The sequence below is a fragment of the Limanda limanda genome, chromosome 4, assembly GCF_963576545.1.
Source record: "Limanda limanda chromosome 4, fLimLim1.1, whole genome shotgun sequence".
NCBI classification, from domain to species: domain Eukaryota; kingdom Metazoa; phylum Chordata; class Actinopteri; order Pleuronectiformes; family Pleuronectidae; genus Limanda; species Limanda limanda.
Genome location: NC_083639.1, coordinates 26,263,434 through 26,283,789, shown reverse-complemented (window position 1 = coordinate 26,283,789; position 20,356 = coordinate 26,263,434). Strand labels below are relative to the sequence as shown.

Below are 20,356 nucleotides of genomic sequence, written 5' to 3'. Positions count from 1 at the left end.
CAGCAGAGAAAAGTAGCAGCATTGAAGTGATTTCATTATTTTTATTTGTGATTTTGGAGTTTGGGGAGAGAACAGGGAACAACAGAAGGTACGGTGGCCGAGGGACGCAAACAGATGCAACATCTTGATCAATATTTGCACATGTGTGTTTGTGTATATCTGCATGTGTTGTGTCTTTAATACATCGATTTAATATTGATAAACTATATTATCTGATTCAGGATCATGTCAGAAGGCTTTTAAAATAACGTATGCAACAATATGCATGAACAATTAAGGAACCATTATTACAGTATATTCAATAATGTGTGGCTTTGCTTAAATCTTTAGAGCTAACAGCAGACAAGGAATGACTTAAATCGCAAAATGGCAACGCGCTTCTGTGTTTGCACATGTCATCAAATCGATGAAGTAGTTTTTTCTTAACTTGCATTTGTCTTTTTTTCTATTCGCGTGTGTTTTCTTAATTCGCGACGCGTTGGGCTCTCTCGGCCACCGTAGATTTGCCTGTGAGTCCTAATCCAGGACAGAATATTTCCCAGACCTCCTGTCACCAGAACCCTTAATACCATCGAGTCTGTGAACTGGTTAAACTGGAAACTCTCAGAATCTGGACCGGATCTAACTTTTCACTCTCGCGGCTCCAGCTTCCGGTTTAAAGTTCGGTGACTGGTGTCGTTACTGGAGAATCATGCTCGTTACTGGACTCGAGTAACGTGAGTGTCATTATGGATGTGTCCACGTGACCGCTGCATTTAAACCTTCTGCAGTCGAGCAGCAGATTTTGCGCTTCACGCGTGAACAACGTTATTTACAACGCTAACATTTCCCAGCTAGCATCTATTCTATTCCACAGTGTTAGCTAACCACTTAGCTTAATGCTACTGTGTGTGTGACAGGAGTGTGTTGCCGATACGTGCGTCCTGTTGTGTTTGTTATCTTCTCAGCAAGTTAACGTGTTACTTTGTGATATATGTCGCTCAGATTCGGTCAAACGCGTTAAATTGACTTGTGTTTTAAATGGAGTTTGGGGTGGACAGCTGTAACATTCACTTTCACTTCCGCACTGAGATCAAAGGAAAGGATCTGTGTCATGTGATCACTCTGTTACAGGAAGTCTCCAGGAAGTCACATGATCACCCTCCAAATCAATACAATTTATATTTTGTCGGATTCATACTCTCAGTACATCCAATAATTTAGGTATTTAAATGTTTTATTCCCTAAGCCTCATATTTATATATTGTCAAAATTGAACCAACTAAATTTGTCCAGATTTGTGACTTACCAGATTTAATGAGGAATGATTTTGTCTGAAATGGAGAAGAATGTCCAGGGACGTGTTTATATATATATTTTTTTTTTTTTTCTATTTTACATTTTTTATACTATTTATTCAAATTTTGTTTTATTTTGGTTGTAATTACTTGAGCATTGCTAGAAGAGAGCCTGTGACTCAAGCGTTTTATATCATTTGGATCGATTTGCAGAGGAATTTTTTTCCTTGATATATAATAAACTTATAGAAAACTACAGTCGGGCAGTATTATCCCTTCACAGGAGAACTGCTGTAGCCAACAATGATTTTAATTATCTATACATCTGATGATTCTTCAAACTTATCTGACTGATGAACTGAATTCTAAATCCATCCTTTTGTTTTTCAGCCTTTTGACTTTGTATAATTTGTATGTTCTATTTTATCACATACACAATAATTGTCTTTTTCATTCATGTTCTGTAGGAGACAATGAAGCTGCAGCTCAGATGTTGATCACAGCAGTGTTCTGTATATGTGTGTGTCAGTGTGTATATCACTCTTTGTGTGTTGTGTACAGGGCGGAGTGAACCAGCAACACACACACACACTTGCTCACTCGTTGGAGAGGCCATGTGGTGGTTCCAGCAGGGTCTGTGTTTCCTGCCCGCCGCTCTGGTGGTCTGGACGTCGGCGTCCTTCGTCTTTGCGTACATCACATCGGTGGTGCTGAGACATGTGGATCCTCTTGTGCCGTACATCAGGTGTGAGTCTGGACACACACACTCACACACACGTCACCTCTGTTATATCTCTGGGTGATGAAAAGACATACAAAATATTGTATTGGTTTCCCCCTAAAGGGCCTTAGAATAAATTAAAGAGTCAGACATTTAGTTTGGAAAAGTTTCAAATCTTTTGTTTTGGCTTCTCTTTTTTTCTCTGTTTAACTCAATGAGTCAAACGTCTTTGTGCGTTTGTTGTGTGTTTCAGCGACACAGGAACGATGGCACCGGAGAGGTGTGTGTTCGGCATCATGCTGGATGTGTCGGCCTTTTTAGGTAACAACTATATTCCCTTGTCTTGTCCATATTGTTTATCAGCACCGATCAATAAGTACATATATTTTTTAGAAATGTATGTAAACCTTTAATACATTTGCAGGTATTGCCACGGTCTACGTCCGTTACAAACAGGTGGAGGCTCTGACGGGTGGAGACAAGCTCACGCTCCACAGACTGAACCGCCTGGCGCTGCTGCTCGGCTGGATCAGCTCCCTCGGGATGTGCGTGGTCGCCAACTTCCAGGTGAGTGCCGCTGATCCTGGATCAGTTCACAGCTGTGCAGGGCCGGCAGTAAGTGTGTAACTCTGTGTGTGTGTCTGTGTGTGTGTCGGAGCAGAAGACCACGCTGTTCTCCATGCACCTGCTGGGTGCGGTGCTCACCTTCGGGGTCGGGGCTCTCTACATCCTGGTTCAGGCGCTGCTGTCGCTCAAGATGCAACCTCACGTGCACAGCAGGAGCATCTACCTGATCCGCCTCGGCATCGGAGTCTGGACCCTGGGCAGCATCATCTCCAGTATCCTTTCACACAGCGAGTCAGTAGGAGCACAGGCGTAGTGATCGTAATCCCTGAGGAACGGTCTTGGTGAACACACAATCCTCTCAGATCTTCTCTGAACACCTTACAGCTGCGATGGGAACAAAGAGTTGTGATCTTTAACAGTTTGTCAGTGTTTGTATCATCAGTCATCTTGTACAGCAGTTTACCAGGAGTGGACTTACCTCACAAACTGCACTGGACTCCTGGAGAGAAGGTCAGTCGTCCTGTGTGTGTCTGTTTGCTTGTGTGTGTGTTTTGTGGTGCCAATATGACCACATTAGACCAGATGCATCAGTCTGTTACTGCACTACAACTCCATTCAGGTGTAACTGAATTTAACTGCAATTTCAATATCTGGGAAACGTCATTATCTTATATGTGCAATCACTTACACTGTTTATATAATTTTTAGATTAGATATTTAGTATTTGTATTTTTATATTTCCCTGTGTTTATGCTTGTATAGATATTTGACTATCTATTTAATGGGATTTATCATCTTAACTTATCTTAACTTATCTTAACTTACCTTAACTTGTCCTGTCTAATCTCTGACTTTCAGTAATTGTTCTTGAGCTCCACTTTTGCTTTGAGAAACATTTACTTTTAAGTTAGGATCTAAATCAGGAGAAGCATTAAACCAAGTGCTTAAATTTAGCTTTCAGTACTTAAGATGGATACACAACTTTTAAATTTATGGTTTTCATTCCGTTTCCAGGGTTACACGGTTCACATCATCAGCACCGTGTCTGAATGGTCTCTGGCTTTCTCCTTCATCAGCTTCTTCCTCACCTACATCCGAGATTTCCAGGTATTTAGTCTCTTCCTCTGGCAGCTAGAAATAGTTTTCAATTTGACATTTCTTTTATAGTACGGATTAAATAAAGATTTTTGTGTTGAAAGGTGCTGTTTTGTATCAATCTCTCATCCAACTGTGTGACACCAAGAGAATGGAATTAATTACAAATCGACCTTTTCGATTAAAGACCTGAGTTGAGAGACTACTGACAAACATTTTCTTCTTTTTGTGTTGATGTAGAAAATAAACCTGCGAGCGGAGGTAGATTTGCAGAGCAGCCACCTGTACGACTCTCCCCATGGAAGCTTTGTGGATTCACATCCTCACAAACGTGAAGCCTCCGAGTCGTCTCCGCTGCTGGCCGGAGGAACGTGACCCACAAGAGGGCGTCTGAAGAAAAACACCTTGTTCTAATCATGTTTAACAGTTTCTTCGAGAGAGTTTCTAAAAGCTGTGCTGGCTCTTAAAGGGTCAGTTCACCCAAACACACCCGCTGTCCTCCCTCTGCCTGTATCTATCATAGAGATGCCAAGTGGTGGAATTTTGTATATCTCTTTTTATATTTTAAATGTGAGCCAATGGTTATATAAACTGTCAGGGGGGAAAACACTATGTATGGTTTCCAGTTCCTCATGTTCAGCTTACAGCAGCTTAATGATTTTCTAAAGTCTGTGATTTTAATGCCTTGTTCTGAGGAGGGTTTTAATATTTACAGCTCTTTTATTGAAGTCAGGGACATATCACTGACAATAGCTTAACATTTTACCTGCTGAGGAATCAGAAGCTTAATTAGCGTGCGTTCGTGCTAACCTGTCGAATAATTACACGTTTCTATGCTAATTTAACTGTTTTTCCTCAATCAATACATTTTTATGTAAGTATTTGTATTCAAGTTTCACTAATAATGCAATATTAAAACAAATCCCCAAAAAATACATGTAACGTTTGAAAAGTACATTTCTGTATTATTTCATTATCTTTAAAAAATATATATATAACAACTTCACATTTCCTTTAACTAATACAACTGTGACACGAGCTGAACTTAGCAACGCATCTTATTTTTATGATGCTGCAAATCTAGCTCTGTGGAATTGACTTAGACTTTCAGTCCAAAGCTGAACTGATTGATCTATAAATTTGATCTGTTTAAAATTGTTGTTTTATCTTAAATACACCTTGAACCTGTTCCAATGTTAACAAGATAGTTTCATATTATGTAAATTCACTTAAATACAGAAAGTGAGTTTATGGCTTGTTTTTTTATACAGAGGTTATTTTTTCATTGCATTGTCTGTTCAGTAAAAAAACATTTTCAAACACACATGTATCACACTTCAAAAAATCTCACACAGATGGAAGCAAATACAGCGACTTTTAATTTTCTCATAAAACTAGGACATTTCTATGCAAAGCGAACAATTTTAGAGATTCACCCCCTGATTTCTTAGAACTGGCGTCTGGAAACTTGAACAACACGAGGGCGTGCGTCTCTAAAACACTGAAATTCAGATTTGACAGGCTTTTACTTTGGCAAACTGATTTTATAATAGACTCCTGTCTACACCGTGAAAAACCCCGATCATGCACAAAATATTTCTTCTGCTCCCTCATGGATTGTTGATTTCTCAGAATCTGCTGGAGATGATCTGTTAACCTCAGTCCTGATAATCACAAGTATAATAATATTACAACACATTATTAATTATAGTTAATGGCTTCAACATATAAACAATCATAACAATAAATAATTACACTGAAATAAGATAAGCAACTTTGTCCATAAAATCTCCAAATTAAAAACACCTTGAGCAGATAAACATGTGGGAGGAAAATAAACTATAAAATCTGTCTGGGTTTGTGACGTGTTGTGAGTTTGAGCTGTAAGTTGTTAAAGGTTCAGTTCACCCTCATAAGTCTTGTTATCAGACAAATTAGTCCTTTAATGGCTAATTAATTAATTGACTAATAATTAAACTAGAATAGCTTAATTACAGATTTCTCTGTTGAAAATACTAACTTACTTTTCCTTTAATTACACGTTTAAAGAAAACCTCAAGAACGTCAGGAAGCAGTTTTTTCATTGCAGCAGGACTTGCTCTTTTCCATCTCTGTTTTAAGATGTCATTAAGAAATTCCTGATGCCAAAATCAATCAATTCCCAGAAAGTTCAGAGTGAATGAACATGATGCTCAGACTAATTTAATTTAATTAAATTCTTAGAGGCCAGGGACAAAGTGAGCTGAGGGTTCTTACTGAGCTCCATGTGATTCTTAACTTCCTGAATAAAGTAAATTAGAAAATACACGATGGAAACTTAACAACAGCTGCATTGACCATCAAACTGAACATGTTTTTTAAATCTGACATGGTGCTCGTGATATTCTCTGTTTGGGAGAAGTGATTATTTTTCATCCGTCCGGTCGACATTGTTATTTCCAACAACCTGTTCAGGTGCAGAGCTTAACAGACAAAAAGATGACATCTACTCATTCTCAATCACACTTACAATGCTGTGATCGATGATTTTTTTAACTGGAAACGGTTGTGAATGGACACGACAGCAGATCAGACGGATCAGTGATGAGCTTGGGGATTTAAAAGGTGATCCACCACCTTCTGAAAAAGAGAAACACCTATTTTCTTGAGTTCTGCTTGAAGCTTTGGCAAAAGCACATGCAGGACATCAGAGCTGCTAATGCAGAGAGTTCACTAACGTGTCGTTCACATGGATGAACCGTCCGACCTCCACTCTTTAAACAGGTAGGAAATGCAGTTTTTCCTAAATGAAGTCGTGTGCGGTGGTTTCCAGTTCACTGAGGAGTTCCCCTAGGTTTAGTAGACGGGTAAAAGACAGGAGGGTTATAAGGCATCAGTGGGCGGGGCCACACAGGTGACGCGCTCCGAAACGCCTCGACAGGAAGTCTCAAACATTCCCAGCTGATCTGCGTGTCCCGGGTCCTCAGCTCTGTTCTCCTTCGCCTCGCTCCGACCGGAAGTTAAAAGGTCGATCCGTCACAGATGATGTTCTGGCCTCGGCCGGGGAAAAGCTCCATCTGCCAGTAACGAGGGTCAGCGTACACTGCACGGGTCAAAAGGTCAAAGGGAACAACCGTCAGAGCAGGAAGCTTCAGCAACCACATGAAACGGTTACTGCAGATAACACACACACACCTCAAACTCTATGAAGGAGAGTTTTAGAAAAGCTGCTTTGTTCGCAGATCAGATGCTTCGCGTTAGTTCACCTCTGATCTTTTCCATCATTTCATCATGTGGACATATTGAACTGTTTTGATTCAGAGGGAAATACTTGCTTGACTTTGAAGTGGTGCATTTAATAAGGTTTGTGGTTTGAGCTGAAAGTCTCATGACTGTTAATGTTTCATGCACTAATACCAATATCAGTGTTGTACATTGTCGCGCCCAGACGATCACAGGCCGCGGATAACTCTTGCAATTTTAAGACTGATGTTATTTGCAATGTTCAGAAAATATTTCTTTCAGTTATTTGGTTGCTACTTTGTATTAATATTTGCTGTTGTTTTCATTATCGCATTATTATGGTTAGTTTGGTTGGATTCGAGTAGTTGTTGATGCCTTTAGATAAACAGGTGGACAGGGATAGGTCAGATATCTGGAAAGTCAATTTATGTATGTATCAAATTATTTATTGCACGGTCTTGTAAGTGAGTCGTTGAATTGTAAAACCTCTCATCAGTTTAGTGTCATAATCTACTATTAACTTCCTACATAATAATAATGTGTGTGGACGAGATTAAAAACAATAATTTCCACAAAGCACCTTTTAAAAAACACATTCTATATGTAAACAAGTCCTTGTCAGTTTTATTGTTGTAACTGTAAAAAAATCCTCCATCGGGCTGAATTAGTCATTTACTTAATAATTTGTTAAATAATAATGCACAGAAAATGCTGATAACTTGTGAGAACAAGATAAAAACTATATTGTATAAATTCAAGGGCTCTGATTAAATAATGAATTTATTGTGATAGAGACTAAACGTTTTTTTTAGCCTGATGTGATTTGTGGTATTAAGTAGTTATTTCTTTCCCATGTCCACATGCTTGATGTGTTTGTGGATAGAAACAGAAGCAGCAGACGTTACCCATGTCTCCGGGTGTGAGCCAAAGGTTGAAGGAGCTGCAGTGTTTCTGACAGCGATGAACAGGCAGAACTCGAACAGTGGGCAGCCCCTCCCCCACCACCAGCCAGCCCAGCACCCGGACGCCCTGGAACACACAGGCAGCAGATAAACCACAACAAACACTGAATGATGATAGAGCACTGTAGAAATACAGCAAATTAAATATTTGAAAGTGGACGTAAAGCAAGCAGTGGCTGTCATGGAAGACAACAAATATTTGTGTGCACGAGTCAATTTATCAAAAGCATTATTTGATATTTCATGTCCACAAATCAACTGAAAGCAGCATTAATCAAACTGAAACATCTCCACCCTGAGAACTTGTTTGAAGGAATAGTTTGATGCTGTCACAGTCTGTTCTTAGATAGAAACCTGTGGAGAAAAAACCGGAAATGTGGAGGCCAGTGATGTGTGTCTGACATCCTGTTGTGTCTGTAATATCAAACATCATGACACCGATATGTGATTCATTTGTCTCAGAGACTGGTTGTTATTTTGTTATTTTGTCATTTTATTTTGAGGAAAGTTATTATTATTGTAGTTTTCCTGTCATGAAAATAACACTGTATTTAGGTCTTGTGTGTTTCTCATTGTGTGGACGTCTGGACTCAGCTGGACTCACCTTGCTCTGGGAGTTCGTGCTGTGTGTGACTAGGCACCGCTGCAGGATGGTTCCTGCACTGTCCAGCAGGGGACAGAGCTCCGCCTTGGGGAAGAGCCACCTCAACACCTTCTCCCTGGTTCCAGAGCTGAACCTCCTGCAGAGACAACACAACACACACCGTCAAAAGATCACATACCACTGTGGGCAGCAGATTTATGTTTTCTTTTCAGGCAATGTTTCATAATTGAACACGATTGTGCACCAGAGCAGGGTGAAGTTGGCGGGTCCCTGAGGGAGGCCGAAGTTGTGGTTCTGCAGGTCGTCCTCCTCCTCCAGCAGAATGGACATGGACCCTGAATGGGCCAAGTAGAGCTCCTCCAGCTGCTGTCGCTGGACGCTGAGAGACTCCCCCCCCTGCAGGCACCGGCACGGACAAGAGGGTTTGGTAAGCCGGGGGGGATATGATCACACAGATTTAAAAAGTGATGATAAACATGTTTCCAAACAGCCTGCATTGTTCTGTCATGTTTTTTTGTCCTGACCGAACCAACTCGTAGCTGATAATCATTCGCATTTAAAAAAAAACTGTGAGATAAATGTATTTTGTATTCTGTAAAGATGTTGTTCACAAAGTTTTCCCCCGTGGGTGTGACGTGGGGTGGGGGGGTCTTTCAGATGGCTAACTGCGGCTGTGTTGACCTCTGACCTTCAGCAGGACGAGCTGCGGCCCCCGTCGCAGGTTCACCGTCCCTCTCAGGCTTTCTGGGACCTCCAGCACAGAGGAGATCTCTGCACAGCCCGAACAGTTCACCAGACTGTGCCGGAGCGAGCCGGCGCTCCACCATTCATGGAAACCTGCAAAAACCACAAGTTCACTACAATCAAACTAATCTAATCTAATCTAATCACACTACTTAAGTCTTTAATTGCCCAGATTTTGGCCTTTTACAGGTAATTTGGTAAGTTTTAGCCCTTGAGCCCGAAATGCCCAGTCTGCTGTGATTGGTCATCTTTCACACTTTTTGTGGTTGTTCAATCAGAATCAGAATTCTTTTATTTGCCAGGTATGTTTGCACATATAGGAAATTGACTTGGTGTCGTTGGTGCACTGAACATAAAAACAACAATATAAGAAAAAACAACAATATATAAGAAATAGAATAATATAAAATAAAGAGTAAAAGAGTTATGGGCACGTGCTGTGCGAAGGTGCAGAGATTGGTGATAGTGCCAGTAATATATAAGTTATAAATTATAAATTATGTACCAATTAATGTCAGAAATCAGAAATTTGTGTTTGACAAAAAAACCCATTCAACTTTTCATTCGATTCAAGCGACATTCTCATTAGTGAAATAAATGTAAGTGTGGTTTTATGTGTGCGTTTGTGGGAGCTATGGGAAACAGGAACATTGAGTGATGGTGTTCAGACCTTGCAGGTTGTACTTCTTGGCGATGGGCAGAGACAACAGGCGCACGTGGCTGAGGGGCGACGACCAGTTGTAGCAGCCCAGGTTGACCAGACCCAGCTGGGGGGAAGTCTGAGGGTAGGTGAAGGCCAGCGCCGCCACCAGCAGGAGGCCCACTACCACCACAAACTGCAAAGACAGCAGGGACATCAGCAACACAGAGACGTGTCCTTCCTCAGAGCACAGACAAGTGGGAGTAACCTTAAATTAGCTGTATACTCTGACAAATTAATGATTTGTTTTAGAATTTGATTCGATTGCTTTCTTGGAAAAACTTGGGCCGAATATAAAGCTTCAGTTTTCTGCTTTTGCCGAGAGAAGTAAAGCTTCAGACATTTCAGTGTGAAACTTCTTTGGCGTTTTATTGCTGCTGACTGAGGGAAAAACTTTGTACCAAAGCCTCACGTGGGTCTTTCAGTCATAAAATGTAACTTCTGTCTGACAAACACTTACAAAACTGAAAAGAGAAATCAATTAAAAACAATAACAAGCTGAGAAAACCTTACAGTTAAGAGGCATTGACACGATAAGCGCTTTAATGTTCTGCCTGACCTTGATGGTGGCTCTGAGGATGGGGAACTGGGGGGGCTCTCTCCGGGGCTCGTTGGTCTCCAGCACCTGCTTGATGAACCTCTCGATCTCCCTCTCCGACATGCCGTAGCGGTAGCCCGACTGCCGGAGGATGTCTATGCTCTCGGACAGTTTGTCGTAGATACATGGCTCGCTCGTCGTCGTTCCCATGGCAACAGCTTCTCGGTCCAGCGCATCAATCTTCAGCCGCTACGGGGTCCAGGAGCCTGGTGGGCCCTGTGAAGAGGTCTGAGATGTTAGCTGACACATCATAACGTTCAACACCAAGTTGATCATTATGGCCAGGACCCTCTACTGTACTGATAAGCTGCTCTGTGGTATTCATCAACTCGTTTTCCTATTGGAGAGAGGGAAAGTTGTATTTACTCCTTAATCTGTAAAAGTCACGGTAGATAGTTTTGCGTATCCTTGGCTTCGAAATAGAACCATATATTGTGGTTTCCTGTGATGTCATCCAGACAGAGAGCAGGAAGGAGAGAATAGGATTTGGATTTTTTCAATATAAACATAACACACAACATAGAGTGCTTGAGTAAAAAAGTTTAGTTCGAAACAAAATAAACTGAAGCAAACTGATCTAATGAACTAGGCTAGAAGTTTAGATTCAACTTTATTGTCATTGCACAGTACAAGTACTTATACAACGAAATGCAGTTTAGCATCTAACCAGAAGTGCAAAAAAGGCAGTAAAAGTGCATATTTAAAGTGGAATATGTAAATAAATAAGATATGTACAGGAAGAAATATATATGGAATAGTACAGTACTAAGAGGTATTGTATGATATAGGAACGATGAATACACTATGAGCAAGATTAAATATGAATAGACTACAGGTGGGATAATACAGTAATAAAACAAATAAAAGTATAGTGCAAATGTTCAAATATTCAGTGGCTGGAGGAGAGTTAACTACGTAACATTAACTAGTTTATTAAGAGACGCGTTATGTCATTACGTACGAACCCGTTTTTAAACTTCACTCGCTGGTTACGTGAAAACAGTCGAGATGAAAAACGTGATCTTTACATTAACGAAGGTTTCGTCGTTATAACGCATTAATAACACAGGTGATTTACCGTATGGTACCGACAGCAGTCCACTGACAGGTTAGCTTGTGATGCTAGCCTCGGCTAACGCTCCCACTCCCCATTCAGAAACGAGCTCCGGACACAAAGTGCAGATCTGACGTCAGCATGAGATCCTCCGCTGCCGAGGACACGATCATGTCTCTGGTCCCAGACTCGAATCAACGTGTTATACAGGAAATAAACTAAGTTGCTAACTCCGGAGCTTGGCTGCCACAAACCGACCGGGCTCTTCTTCTCCTTTTGTTTTTTTGGTAGTTGTCACGCATGTCACTGCCCCCTGCTGGATTAAGAAATGGCCACAACAATCACAAACCATGTTCTTTAATTCAATCTAAAAGCCACAAAGATAAAACTAGTTTATCAAGCAAACGTGTTTTATTATATCAAATGGCACCAGCTCTGTTTTGAATTTCCAATATTTATTAAATTAAATTTTTATTTGTAGATTCAAGATTTAAGATTTTTATTGTCAAATGAACAGAGATAACATGAAGTAGTCACTGTCAATGAAATGCTTGGGTCACACACTCTCTTTAAGCAATGCTCAGTAATTTCAACTCAAAAAAATAAAATAAAAATAGAAATAGTATAAAATAGAATAAAAAAGAATAAAATAGAATAACAATGAAATAGAATATCAAAAATTTAAAATAGAAAATAGTTATTTTATGTATTGTCTTGAGTTTTCTCTGAATATCTTAGCGATTATTTGGGTTTGTGCAGGTTTATTATGGGACGGGGCCTGATCACCGTGGATTATTTTGGGAATAAAAACAATATAAATATCTGTTGGTAAAGATCAACATATTTCAGCTGCGTCACAGACTAGAGAGCCATGAGGATCAAAACTCTTAAATCAACATGTGAGTCTTGTATCACAGACGATATGTTCCCATAAATCAACATTGATTGGGGTTTATTCTTTATTCCAACATGGTGCACTGGTTTGTTTCAGTTCTTGAAAGGATTCTAGACGTGTTGTCACGCATGTTACTGCCCCCTGCTGGATTAAGATATGGCCACAACAATCACAAACCATATTCTTTAATTAAATCTAAAAGCCACAAAGATACAAACTGTGGATACTGTTTATAAATGATGACCAAAAATAACACACACAAAAATATAACATTTCTATGAATAATATACAGTCATTTTTTTCGTAATGCTTTTTAAAAAAATAGGTAATATAGAGCCTGACACGCATAGTGTCCAACATTAAAGTGACCTGGCACAGAGTGGTTAGAAAACATCTACAGGAGCACAGAAAGGTAGAATGTGTTGATATAAGGGTAAATTGTAAATGGTTTTATATATATATATAGCGCTTTCCTATTCTTGATGACCACTCAAAGCTCTTTACAGTACAGTTTCACATTCACTCATTCACACACACATTCATACAGTGCATCTATTAGCAGAACTTTCTTGATGCTGGAATAAGTCGTGGAACTTTAAATTGCATAAACAATGTCTCAGATAATGTGAGAAAATGATCTTTGGAACTGAGAAAACCTAGCCTGGGTCCCAGACGAACTTAGCCCCGCCCACAAAAATATTTGGTCGGGAAGTTCGGTCTGGAGTCGCTCCGTTGGCGAGAAATTATCTCCGAACAGAAGCTGTTCTGACCAATCAAATTGTCATTGCGGGCTTTATACGATGATGGACAGATCATAGACATATATAAAGACTAGATGTCTCGTTCAACGGAGCTGGACGTCACCACATGGCGGCCATCTTGCTACGGGGCAGCCCGCTCACCCATAACATCGTGTTGGTAGTGGTAAATAACCATAACTTGCTCAATTTTCAACCGATTTTGAAACGGTCTGGTTTGTTATAAACGTCAGAGATGAAGATATGACACTGCATACTTATGAATAATTATGTTATTTCCTAAAAAAAAATTAATAATTTATGCAGTGGCCGCCATGTGGTGACGTCCGGCTCCGTTGGCCGGCAACGCAGACGAGACATCTAGCCTTTATATATGTCTATGGGACAGATGATCAACAGTTACGTCATCAACTACGTCATCAAAGAGCGCTTGGGTTGACTTTGTTTTCCACAAACATGCCTATCGCTGGAGAGCTGAGATGTGTAGATGCTGCCATTGAGTAAGTTCTCCGTGCATCCTTAAATTCTTTTTACAACACTGGTAAAAATCGTTCTTCATCTTCTTCCAGCGTGCGTGCAGTTAAGTTCTGTTGACAACAACTATGCGTCGCTCAACATACGTCACATACTACGTTGCTCTGATTGATTGTAGGTCTATCCAAGTGAGCAAAGAGGTATTTTTTTCCCTAGTTCGGTAGAAACACGTCCCATAATCTCATACTCATATTCTGACTAGAATCATGAGAATGACAACGTCAGGCTAGATAATAACACCAGAGGAGCTGAATCCACGTTTCGTAAACTCCTATGTGTAGCCAATCAGAGGCCAGACAACAATATAAGCCCCACCCCCGGTAGTTACAAAACAACTCAGACTGACCAATGAAAGCGCACGGTGTCAGGGTGCCTGTTTCCGGTACTTGTGCAACAAAAAACTGCACCGACCCGGAGATGCGTCAAGCTACCGTATGGATCATGACATGTTCCGGGAAATCCACAAAAATAAAACGTTTTAATGTGGTTTTAAAAAAATATATAACAACAGGAAATATAAAATGAGAGTAATTACTATGGAAAACAGCGATACACTCAAATAAAACATCACAGAGAACACAACAAGCATCAGATGTGAACTAATGACAAAACAAATGATCAGTTAAATGACAAAACGGATACAATAAGTAAAAAGTGAACCGTGGACAACAAAGTCAATTAAAAAGCCAAATATCCAGTCTCCATAACAATCATGCAGGATTGATAGTTTTAAAATGTTTAATATATTTAACCATGTTTATTGTAGTTGATAATCGTGTTGTTTTACTGTTTTTGTTGACAGTGTTTTACTGTGAAGGTCCAGATCGGAAGTGTGTGTTGCTCTCCACCTTCACTTTGACCTGGATGTGACTGAGCAGCTCCTCAAACTCTATCAAACTTCCTCCACGTTGTTCTGTCTTGTTTTACTCTTCAATCGTCTCCTCGGGATTTTCCTCCTCTACTACCGGCCGCTTCGACTGCTTCACCCGGGTTCTCTCCCGGCTTCAGTCCGCTCCTTGTCTCCGGAGGGTCAGCGGGTCTTCCACGTAAAACCAGCCCGCCTCTGAAGATGCTTTCCCCGGCCAGGACCGTCTCCTCGCGGCTGCTCCGGCCGGCCACCTGGTTCCCTCTGCGGCTGGGCTCCGAGGGCCGAGCCGCTAGCTCCATGCAGAAAGGTAACATCGAGCTAACCCGGGTACGAGGCTCCGAGCAGCGGTGTTAGCATGAAGCTAATCCCGACGTGACGCAGTTTAGCGAGGACCCGAGAAACCAAACAGTAAACAAACCGAGGAACGAAGCGTTAGATTAAAAACACGTCAGAGATAATAAAATACTAATAACTAATTTTAAAGAATGAAACCGAGAACGAGATCACTGACTGTAAATTAAGTTTGATAATTCATAAATAGTTCTAACAAGCAAACGTGTTTTATTATATTAAATGGCACCAGCTCTGTTTTGAATTTCCAATATTTATTAAATACAATTTTTATTTGTATTTTGTTATTTTATGTATTGTCTTGAGTTTTCTCTGAATATCTTAGCGATTATTTGGGTTTGTGCAGGTTTAAGGGACAGGGCCTGACCACCGTGGATTATTTTGGGAATAAAAACAATATAAATATCTGTTGGTAAAGATCAATATATTTCAGCTGCGTCACAGACTAGAGAGCCATGAGGAACAAAACTCTTAAATCATGTGAGTCTTGTATCACAGATGATATGTTCCCATAAATCAATATTGATTGGGGTTTACTCTTTATTCCAACATGGTGTACTGGTTGGTTTCAGTTCTTAAAAGGATTCTAGACTCGGCTCCACATCCTGGTTTGATGAGGGACACCAGGGACTGACCGCCCCCCCCCTTGTCACAGAAGTCTCACTCATTGTTTCCGCTCAGAATCAATCAGATCTGCTGAAACTCATGTTGACCTTCTGCCTGTTGTTGTGCTGCAGAGGTCATCAAGAAACAGGAACTGGAGATAGATGAGCTCCGCCCCCTCTACCTGGATTTTCAGGCCACCACACCAATGGTAACAATCATGTTTTCATAGATGTAGCAAATGTTAGATTCAGTGGAGGAGTTATTTAGTCCTGAACTCACTAATGTGTGTGTGTGTGTGTGTGTGTGCAGGACCCCCGGGTGTTGGACGCCATGTTGCCCTACCAGGTGAATTACTACGGTAACCCTCATTCCAGGACACATGCCTACGGCTGGGAGAGCGAGAGCGCCATGGAGGTTGCCAGGAAGGTAAACAGACAATCATTTCTATTTTATAACATTTGATTTCAATCATGTGCTTGATTCCATGAGGCCTAAGTATGATAGAGCCACATTAACTGTGTTCTCTCTCTCCTTCTCTCTGAGCAGCAGGTAGCTGACCTGATTGGCGCTGATCCCAGAGAGATCATCTTCACCAGTGGAGCCACAGAGTCCAACAACATGGCGATCAAGGTCTCACTATGCTCCTCTTCATCACTTCCTTGTTCTCTTCTTCCTCACCTTGTCCCTCCCCTCCTCCCACCGCTATCCCCTCCTCCCTTTGTTTTTATTATCAATGAGAACTCCAATTAAAATGCAGTAAGAACTAAACCACATCGCTATGAGAATGCATTAAGATCAGAAGAACACTGTAATAACTGTTCTGGAGCCGGGTTCGAACCAGTTTTATGAGTTAATTAATGACAACTTCTCTTTGTCTCCTGCAGGGTGTAGCCAGGTTCTACCAGGCCAAGAAGCGTCACGTGATCACCACACAGACGGAACACAAATGTGTCCTGGACTCGTGTCGAGTTCTGGAATCAGAAGGATTCAGCATCTCCTACCTGCCAGTCATGCAGAACGGACTGGTGGACCTGGAGGTACACACACAGAATTTACACACAGAACCTACACAAGAGTCAACATCTAAACAGTTAATGTACAGGGCATTTTTTAAAACGTACACAAGTAAATATGTGTATTCAAAAATAAGTGTGTGCATGTTTTCAGCTGCTTGAGGCCACCATTCGTCCTGACACATGTCTGGTGTCAGTGATGACTGTCAACAATGAGATTGGAGTCACGCAGCCTATCAAGGAAATTGGTAACTATGACAACTCGACATGTTATTTACTCCCCATTTCAATTTGCCTAAATAAATCCTGTCCCTGTCACCATGTGGAGCCTTCACCATGATAACGATATATTACTCTGATCAAAACTGTGGACTCATTGAATTTCCCTCTTCCTGTTCTCAGGTCAGATCTGTCGCTCTAGAGGAGTCTTCCTTCACACCGATGCTGCTCAGGCTGTCGGAAAGATTCCCATGGACGTCACCGACTGGAAGATTGACTTGCTGTCCATCAGTGGTCACAAGCTCTACGGACCCAAAGGTTAGCCCAAGCGTTAGCAGTTATTGGGTTGTGGGTTGTGCAGATCCACCCATACCTGTAAGTTAGATTGAGACAGTGTTTGTGTGTATTTGTGTACAGGTGTCGGAGCCTTGTATGTGCGTCGCCGGCCTCGGGTGCGTATGGAGCCGCTGCAGAACGGAGGCGGGCAGGAGAGGGGGCTGCGCTCCGGTACCGTCCCCACCCCACTGGCTGTCGGGCTGGGAGCTGCCTGCAGCATCGCCCAGCAGGAGATGGAGGTAAAAGTAACACAGTCAAACACACAAACACTTAGCAAATGTACCCACATATCCTTAATAAGTGTGTATATGTGTGTTTAGTATGATCATCAAAGAGTGTCCATGTTGGCTAATCGTCTGGTCCAGAAGATCCAGGCTTCAACACCTGACGTTACAATGAACGGAGATCCAGTCAAACGCTACCCTGGTACACACACACCACAGTCCTGCTTCAATTTCAACTAAACCTTTGTCACGTCCCACTTAATGTTAGAGGTTTCGGTTTTATAGATGAGACAGATGAACCTATCTTCGTGTGTGTGTGTTTGTTTCAGGCTGTGTCAACCTGTCCTTTGCCTACGTGGAGGGAGAGAGTCTGTTGATGGCACTGAAGGATATCGCTCTTTCATCTGGCAGGTCAGAGTCACTCTAAATGAACAGGAGCAAAGTTTTTGGAAATCTACGTTGTGTCTTTCAAGATGAATTAATATCTGTGTTTGTTTCAATGGACAGTGCGTGTACGTCAGCGTCCCTGGAGCCCTCATACGTCCTCAGAGCAATCGGAGCAGATGAAGAGTTGGCTCATTCTTCCATCAGGTATAAACACTGGTCATCTTCCCTGGAATCACATCGTAATAATGGATCATAATCCTGATAATAAGGATGATTGTATCCAGACTGTAATCCTGAAAATAACTCAGTCTGATTTGTTTGAACTTTATTTGTCATTGAAATAAAATGTCTTAATAAGTTACGATCCTGCTGATCGTCAAGATTCTGAAGAAGTTTAAGTTGATTTGTTATAAAAAGAAGCCGTCAAAACCAAAATACATTTGTTAAGATCGTATGTCACATTACCGACTCACACACAAGAATAAACCCTTTAATTTCCTTTGTGATTTTCATCCTAATCTCATGTGGATTAATGTGACTATGTGCTTGTGTGTCAGATTTGGTATTGGCAGGTTCACCACAGAGGAAGAAATCGACTACACGGCAGAGAAATGTATCCAACAGGTCAGCAGACTCCGAGAGATGAGGTGAGATTCCAGTGTTTCTCTTATTTTAGTATTTTTTTTTCTACAATTCTTATTCTAAGTGATGTGATCTTCTGTTTAGTGAACATACTGTTATAATTACTGATAGAAATGATGAGCATGGTACTTTGGAACTGACTCATTGACTTATACATACAGTACGTGTCTGTAAATCTGTAAAATAAAAGTATTTGTTTAAAAGGTAATATTATTATGTTAAACACCCATTAACTTTTGTTCCTGTCTTTGTCTGTGTCTTCATGTCAGTCCGCTGTGGGAGATGGTTCAGGAAGGCATCGACCTGAAGAGCATCAAGTGGACCCAGCACTAGACTCCTCCCACTACTAGTTCACTTCCCAGCTGCTGACAAAGATGATAGTGGCAATTATAATAGTTCCCAGGGAATTCTGGGAACGGACCAGCTTTTTTCTTCCCGTACACAAACACGCACAATCTTCCTGTCTTGACTTGAAGTCTGTTTGTAGCCGTTGCTCTGTTGATGCTCCTGTAGTTGCTGTCGAGAGACGTTGCCCAGAGAGTTGAGCGACAACCTCCTGTTGTTGTTTTCACTCTGTTGTAAATCAGTTGACCTCTGTCGCTCAACAGGTTGCTTCTGTGTGTTGACTGAGAAATTGTCAGAGGCCTGGATCACAAACTCCCTCGTCCTAATCTGATTTCTTTGGGTCACCTGGTTTCACTGAGTTTGACTTCAGTGATGATGTTAATGATGCTGTCGTAAAGGTGGCTTTTATTTGGCACTGTTGGCTCAGAGTTTACTAAACCAGTTTTGATTCACACATATTTACATGCAAGAGAAGGAGTTCTTTGTGAAGATATGACATGAAACTGTGATACACTATATGTAAATTATTATTTCTCAACACAGATTTACATCATGAGATTTTAAGTTGAGTCGTTCAAAGCTATGTTACAGGAGTGTGGGATGTATTGAAAAGGCATTTTAAATATGTTATAAGTATTTTCACATGTTAGAAGAGACGTCTTTGCTATTTTTTTCTCATGATGAACAAATGATAATAATAATTATGTGATAATACCTTTATTCAGACTGTTTTTACAGAAAGAACTACAGATACAAGACCTAAAGAAAAGTGTTAAATGTATCACTTCAGACTTGAGTTCTGTTCTTTTTGTTCCTATTTCCACATCACACTTCTGTTTAGATCCGGAACACTTTACCAGACTGAGGCAGTGATTTCATGCAAGTGTCTGACACTGATCCTGAGAATCTGATTATGAAAACAAACTGATGGAATAGCTTGATAAATGTGAAGGAGGATTTCAGTTCTTGTGTTTGTGTGTTCCTGGATGTAGTCAGCTGAGCCTCTCGCTTATATTCATAGACTCAAGTATTTCCTGTTACTCTCATCATTTTTATTCAATAAACTGCTGCTTCTTGGTTATGCAATAAAATGCTGTCTTATTTTTTATTATATATTTGTTATACAAACAAGAACATTAAATGGAAAATGCTGCACACAGTAGATTTTATAGTACAACCTGTGGTATTAGTTCAACAGTGATGTTGGGCGAGAAAATCTGAATACAGGCTTCAACCAGACTTCCTGTGATATGACAATATTTAATATTGAAAATTAGTTTGAGTTCATTTGATTACACTGGGCAGCTCCTTCAGTATCAGACTGACTCAAGTGTCTGAAGGAGATGTGTCACAGGTTGTTTCTTCCTGCAGCAGTAAGACTAACCAGCTCAGCTCCCAGTAGAACTACATGCGCTCACACTTTATTATCTCTTATTTAAAGGTTTAGGTGAAAGGGATCTATTGGCAGAAACTAAATACAAAAATAATTTGTAAGGAAATATTTTAAGGATTTTCTTTTTTTATCTAATCTTTTTTTAATATTTATCTAATCTTATTTTATCTTATTTTAAGGATAATTTTATTTTATCTTATTTTAAGGATGATCTTATTTTATCTAATCTTATTTTTTTGTA

General features: G+C 40.6%; 3 protein-coding genes across 3 annotated transcripts; 2 read left to right on the top strand and 1 right to left on the bottom strand.

Annotated features, from left to right (window-relative positions):
• The first annotated feature begins 558 nt into the window (after window positions 1–558).
• On the top strand, window positions 559–4,587 carry dram2b (DNA-damage regulated autophagy modulator 2b). Its single transcript, XM_061069588.1, has 8 exons — window positions 559–716; window positions 1,839–2,022; window positions 2,252–2,319; window positions 2,423–2,565; window positions 2,660–2,837; window positions 2,993–3,075; window positions 3,580–3,672; window positions 3,901–4,587. Exons 2-8 carry the CDS (start codon window positions 1,892–1,894, stop codon window positions 4,033–4,035), a joined length of 831 nt encoding a protein of 276 aa, XP_060925571.1. The 5' UTR covers window positions 559–716; window positions 1,839–1,891; the 3' UTR covers window positions 4,036–4,587.
• A 429-nt stretch (window positions 4,588–5,016) lies between these two features.
• Window positions 5,017–11,810, bottom strand: c4h6orf89 (chromosome 4 C6orf89 homolog). The gene is made up of 8 exons (XM_061069587.1): window positions 11,569–11,810; window positions 10,452–10,706; window positions 9,863–10,028; window positions 9,137–9,285; window positions 8,693–8,844; window positions 8,449–8,584; window positions 7,788–7,911; window positions 5,017–6,742 (listed from the first exon to the last, which is right to left on the bottom strand). The coding sequence occupies exons 2-8, from the start codon at window positions 10,638–10,640 to the stop codon at window positions 6,660–6,662; spliced, it is 999 nt and encodes a 332-aa protein (XP_060925570.1). The 5' UTR covers window positions 10,641–10,706; window positions 11,569–11,810; the 3' UTR covers window positions 5,017–6,659.
• Window positions 11,811–14,538: 2,728 nt separating this feature from the next.
• Window positions 14,539–19,813, top strand: nfs1 (NFS1 cysteine desulfurase). Its single transcript, XM_061069237.1, has 13 exons — window positions 14,539–14,906; window positions 15,688–15,764; window positions 15,866–15,982; window positions 16,103–16,186; window positions 16,441–16,593; window positions 16,724–16,817; window positions 16,972–17,106; window positions 17,206–17,363; window positions 17,445–17,550; window positions 17,678–17,759; window positions 17,856–17,939; window positions 18,293–18,382; window positions 18,647–19,813. The coding sequence occupies exons 1-13, from the start codon at window positions 14,801–14,803 to the stop codon at window positions 18,708–18,710; spliced, it is 1,350 nt and encodes a 449-aa protein (XP_060925220.1). The 5' UTR covers window positions 14,539–14,800; the 3' UTR covers window positions 18,711–19,813.
• The last annotated feature ends 543 nt before the right edge of the window (window positions 19,814–20,356 follow it).